The 6,352-nt window shown below is 33.6% G+C and overlaps 1 protein-coding gene across 1 annotated transcript; it reads right to left on the bottom strand.

Moving 5' to 3' along the window:
* Positions 1-3,466: 3,466 nt before the first annotated feature.
* LOC109001136 (F-box/LRR-repeat protein At3g48880-like) lies at positions 3,467-5,328 on the bottom strand. Its single transcript, XM_018978281.2, has 2 exons — positions 4,958-5,328; positions 3,467-3,944 (listed from the first exon to the last, which is right to left on the bottom strand). The coding sequence occupies exons 1-2, from the start codon at positions 5,326-5,328 to the stop codon at positions 3,467-3,469; spliced, it is 849 nt and encodes a 282-aa protein (XP_018833826.1).
* Between the last annotated feature and the right edge of the window lie 1,024 nt (positions 5,329-6,352).

The raw sequence follows: 6,352 nt of genomic DNA, 5'->3' as shown, positions 1-6,352 counted from the left end.
TTTTCTCTCTCATTTTTCTCTCTTTCTCCATTCCAGCCTCACTTTTTCTTTTTTTCCCAGTCTCAATCTTACCTTCACTCTGGCTTTTTAGCTCAATCTCACTTTCACTCTTGCTTTTTAACTCAATCTCTTTTTTACTTTTTCTTTTTTTATCACTCTCACTTTCACTCTTTCTTTTTTTATCACTCTCATTTTCACTCTTTCTATTTTATGTAACCTCACTTTTCAGTTTCAATTAGTCCCCATGGACCTGTGTTGGAGTTAAAGGAGCAAATTTTATTGTTTTTCCATCCTTTTCAAAACTGTACATGTTCCTTAACCCATCAGGATCACCTTCCTATCATATTGTCATGGCTTCCCCAACAAAATATGACCAGCATGCATAGGCACTACATCACAAAGGACCATATCCTAATATTTTCCAATTGAAAAAGAAACTACCACTTGCTTATTTACCCTAACCTTCCCACAATCACTCAACTACTGCAACATGTATAGTCTAGGATGTTTCAAGGTACGTAAATTCAATTTCTCAACTAAAGTAGTGCTAGCCAAATTAATACAACTCCTCAAATCAATGATCATACTACATACTTTGTTGTTGATATGACATTTGGTACGAAAAATGTTCTCGCTTTACTGCTCTGTGTCATCCATCTTAATTTGTGCATTGAGTGCACGCTTAATAACAAGAGAATCATCATACTCTCCATTCTCATACTCATTTTCAACTCTATGCTCGCATCGCCTCCTATCTCTCCCACCTTGCAAATTTCTAACCGTTGCTTCTTGAAGATCCATCGTATCCCTCACTTCATCCAACACAAAGTTTAACCGCTCAAACTGTGGTTCCATAGCTTGCAACACAAATGATGAGTTATCTGCTCTCCCCCTTGGTGATGAGCTACTCCAATGAGATATTATAAAGTGCTGCACAAAAGAATGTTAGTAGTAAAAAAAAAAAAACCTCACACACTCCCTTACGTATTTACACTCAAATAATGACACTACACTCGTGTTTCACTCTGAATTAGCTTTTTTTTCGATAATAATCTCACACTCTCTTGCCTTTTACCTTAAGAGTTTTCCCACTCAAGTTCTTTAAGAACTAATTGAATTCAACCAAGACAATGCAACCTTGTTTTATCCCAACTAGTAATTAGATCCAAGAAATAAGGAAGGAATAAAATGACACGAGATTCAAGGAATTTATACGAGGGAAAGAGTAAGTATAAACCAAGATACCAACTAGAAAGATGTATTTAGCCACTTTGATGATAAAGCTCAATCAACAAATGTAATTCTTTCTCTTTGTTGTAACTATGTAGCAACCTTTGAATATGCTATATTCTCTTTTCTTCTACTTTTTTTTTCGAATTTTCTTTTCTTTTCTTTTCCTTTCTTTTCTTTTCTCTAATTCAATCACAAACAGCAATATTCAATTCTGAAAATCAAGCAATTGAATTCAAGCACACAAGAATTGATAATGAAGTATAAGAGAATCAATGGAACGGCACTCCAAGCAACGGATAAATTTAGAGATGCAGGAAACCCTAGAATTTTGAAACCCTTGGTGATGCAAATTTCAGCTAAACCTAAAACCCTAAGAATTTCGGTAGCCTTTTTTTTGTTTCTATTTTTTTTTCAACCCTAGAACAATGAAGCCCTAGAATTAAATTTAAAAATGCAAGAAATTAAAAGATAGAATCAGAGCTGATTGGAAACCTGGCTCTGATACCAAATGATATGAACCCGTGAGAATTAAATCCCTTGAACCCACAGTCAATTTGAAAACTCCCCAAAAAAGCCAATATCAAGTCAGTGGATGGAGAATCTAGACCTGATGAGAAATCGTTTCAAGAACCTAGATTATATTAAAATCTAGACCCATTGAAAAACTTGTCTCAAGAACCCAGATTACAAAGGAGGAACGCCACAAAAGTTGTAATTTACCTTTAATAAGTTCAAAAGTTCTATTAAGAACAAGAGGAGTAAAACTCAACAAATAATGAATAAATTCATCAAATTTCATAAACTGATTAAAATGTGGCTACAAATAGTATTTAAACCAAAATCTAATTAAAACCCTAGCCAAAATAATACCCCATATTCCAAAAATACCCCTGAGTGAACAGTGTCGCAGCTACAGTACGGCGTTACAGTAACTCGGCTACAGCAACCCTAACCTTAGTTCAATAAAATAATAATTTTTTCAACATGCCATTGCATAGGCCCCCTTAAGTGATTCCCATATAATAAGCCTAATTATTCTAAACTAATAAAATAAGTCATTTAAATGAATTAAATAAATTGAATGCCTTCAAGTGTCCAAAACCTGTAAGTCATGTTGTTTCCCTTTCCATAGCTTATCTTATGAATCAAAACTGAATTTTTATCATTTAAGCCCTTGAACTTGTATTTGGCTCATCTGGAACTTGCAACATATCTTTAAGACTAGGCTCACCTTGGTTCCCATCAAAAACAGAGGGAGAGAGCTAGAGAGAGATTTGGAAGATGGGGAGAAGAAAGAAAACGCATCTGTTATGGGCAGAGAGAGAGAGAGAGATAGATGAAAGAGATGAAGTGAGGAGAGGCAACACGGCGAGAGAGAATGAAAAAAAGAGTGAACGGGGAGGAAGACTCTGGGAAGTTAGGTGAGAGAGAGTTTCAAGAAAAAAAAATGGGGCTTGTGTCAAGGACTCGATTTTTCATGTGAGAATTTGTGAGAGAGCGTTAAAACCAAATGATAAATCTCGAGAAGGGGAAAAGGAAAAGACTAAAATAGTCTCAATTAAATGGATACAAAACGTTAAAATAGAAGGCTAAAAAAGAAAAAATACATTAAAAAAAAAAAAAAAAACGGATTTCACCACGGAGGACAACAAAATTATTGTTCACAGCTATTCACACTTATTATATAGAGTATAGATATATGTATGTATGTATATATATTAGTTTTCCTTTAGGCCGGGGTTGATCATCACCATATTCACATGGTTTCAACATTTATATATTTAAAGAATGGAAGTAAGACCGCAATGAAAAGCAAAAAAAAAAACAGTAGAGAGTTATACAACTCTACAATCTCAAATTGCCACCTATGTAATTTTGCATCCTAAATTATCAAAAGTTTCAATTTGTATCATGAAACATCTCTTAACACGTTTCGCGTCGAACAATCTTAACGGTCAAATCTTAATGAAGTACTGTAAATTGAAAGTAATTTCATATAGGCTTATAAGCAGATTACATATTATTAAAAAGACATCTTTAAGCTATATATATTTTTATATATATAGTTAGCTGCTGCAACGTCAACTCCTTATCCCATGGTACATGCATGGAACAGTATGTATATAGAGACTGAGGACTTGAGCTTTTACCCATAAGATCATGACTAGATAGATAGGTATATTTCATATCATATAAAAACAAACGGCGCCGTTTGTTAGTACATATATACGTACTACAAATAAACCAGCTTGTCTTTAGATGGAAACAGATCTTCATAGCAACAATCTTGAAGCATCGGATCCTTCATGAACAAAGACATGATATGAGAAGTAAAACCTACTCCAAATATCACATCATCAACTCCATCGAAGTACTCAAAGCATAAGAGCTTGAGATGTTTGCAGCCCTCTAAAAGCATCTCAAGATTATCTCGGGAGATTTGAGAGACACTTATTCTCAAGTACTTGACTTTAGATGCTAATTTCACCAACAAAATGGCAGCTTCATCACTAATTTCCACATGATTGCAACATAGAGCAAAAAACTTTTGGCAATTAGTGCTTATTGGGGTTAGGATCTTGTCAAGATAAGAGCAGCCTTCAACATATAACAACTCTAAACTCTCCCACCTTCCTATAAATTGGGGGATATGCTCCACCACGCCCAACATAAAATCACGAGGCAGATATAACCACTTCAGTTCTGGACACCTGTTGAATTATCATTTGTCAAATAGAAATACCTTGCACATTTTTGTCAGTACTTTAATTTTTAAGATATTTTATGTTACTATACACTCATGAGATTAAGGCCTTACTTGGATTCAGAAAGCATTTTAATTCATCTTATCTAATCATTATAACTTTTTCAAATTTTTAAATAAAATATAATAAACAATTCAACTTTTTCAAACTTCAAAACAAAAAACATTCAAAAATATTATTTTAACAATATTTTATTCAATTTTCATTTCATCTCATGAGTTCAACTTACTATCCAAACCTCTCCTAAGACTAGGCTATATCTCAAATCCACGTTAAGGGAGACCTTGCGATTGGACGTTACTTTGTTGGCTCTCAAATTCGTCTAATCCTCTCTTGAGGGCCGGTGATTCCCTATGAGTAAAGAAGCTATACAAGGATTAAGAAAGTTGTGAAAATACCACTTGATAAAGTTTAAGTTGATATGAGGAAGTAGATTTAACTATTTGTATTATATTTTTAACAATCTCCCTCACCTTCAATAAGTGATAACAACAAGTGAAATATATAATAAAATGAGTATAGTGTAAAGTTAAGATTCTAACTTAATATCTTTATTCTGATACTATGTAAAATCATCAATTATCCAAAAAATTTAAATTTTAAAATCATCCATTGTCCCCAAAGTTTTAAACTTTTTGGACATATAGTAATTTTACAAAAGTATTAGCTTGCGAACTCCGCACCTCGCCATATTTAACAAGGAAAAAAATGTATTTTATCCATTGGCCGTTTGAAAGAAACTACTGTGTTTTATATGTTCACTAGCATACTAAATACAATATTATTAATGTGAAAACCTATCGCATTGACTAGTAATATATAAATAATTATATTTCAATTTTTTTATAACTAAGATGAATTCGTAATTATATGTTTCCAACTTATAATTAATTAATAATTAAGTAACATGATCACTCCATACGCAAGAAAATAAGTGGAGAGGGGAAAAGGAAATTTACTGTTCCGACGCATATTCCAATGCCTGCTCAGTGAAGAAGTCTGCAACGACTAGTGTAGTCGCAGACCTATGACTGCGGTCCACCACGAACCGGACGAAAGCAGTGACGACGTCAAGATCTTCTTTTTTTGGTATGGTGAAGAAGTTATAAAACGAAACTGAACGGAACGGTGGTCGGAGACGAGCCGGAGATGGTCGGAAAGATGAGAGGGTGTGAAAGTTAAGGTTTTTCCAACATATGGGGTCAAGACTGGCTTCGTACCACGACCTGCACACCAAGGGAACTTGCATCAACAGTGCCTCTATACCTAATCTTCTCAACACTTCAACCAAGCAGTCTCTGTTCAGCTCTTCCCACTTCCTCTCCCTCATATCTCTCTCTCTCTCTCTCTCTCTCCTTTTGGGTTCTCAAGTTCTTAACAACTTTTTATATACCCTGAGCTCATACGATCAGCACCAGCTGCATGCACCAAGAGTTTTCCTTTCTCTGCCTGAAATCTAGAGAGAATCTCTAGCTCCCACCTACCTCTCCGGCCCCCATATCCTTTCTCCCCAAAGCTCTCTACCAACCCCTCCTGATCATCTCCTCTTCCCCCTGATCCTCCTTTAGTCCTTTTCCTGCCAATTTTCTGTCATTTAATAATCTTTCTGTATCTATTAATTCGCTATTAGAATATAGATTCTTCTCAAGCCTTCCATCCTTTTTAAATGTCAAGATTATTAAAATCTATGTCATCTTAGCTATGAAATGTTCAAGATCTCATATTTATAGAATATATGAGTGTGTGTGGAATAATAATTGGTATGCATGATTCATGACTATAAACATATCGAGAACACGTAATCCAAACCTAGCACGATAGAGTCATAATACATTAAAAACGTCTATTATATATGTGGGGGCAATGTCAACAAATAGTTACACACCGAAAGACTTTTCAACCAAACGGTTTCATCTATCTTATCATTCTAATTTTTTTAAAATTTTCACATAAAATATAATAAATAATTTAATTTTTTTAAATTCTAAAATAATAATAATATTAAAAAATAATATTCTAATAATATTTTATTTAAATTTTATCTAAAATCATCTCATATATATCACTTATCACTATCTAAACGGGATCTTCCTATCTCTTTAGTTTTTTTTTTTTTTCTCTTTTTTCTTTTATTTCTTTTTTTAAACTTGGTTTGAGAGTTCTGAACAGTACTTGTTGAAGTACAAATTTGAATGAGTCTTCATCCAAAAAAAAAAAAAGGGAGAAAAAACAATTGTAATTGGTCAAGAAATGACCAAGAAGATAACTACATGGAGGCTTACTTAATTAGTTAATTGGCGGCTTACTTCATATTTTAATTTTTCTTTCAAAGTAGTTTTAATTATTTGTGTAGA

This window comes from Juglans regia, chromosome 6, assembly GCF_001411555.2.
Source record: "Juglans regia cultivar Chandler chromosome 6, Walnut 2.0, whole genome shotgun sequence".
NCBI classification, from domain to species: Eukaryota; Viridiplantae; Streptophyta; class Magnoliopsida; order Fagales; family Juglandaceae; genus Juglans; species Juglans regia.
The sequence above is the reverse complement of the archived record's forward strand: the minus strand, read 5'-3'. Positions and strand labels throughout refer to the sequence as shown.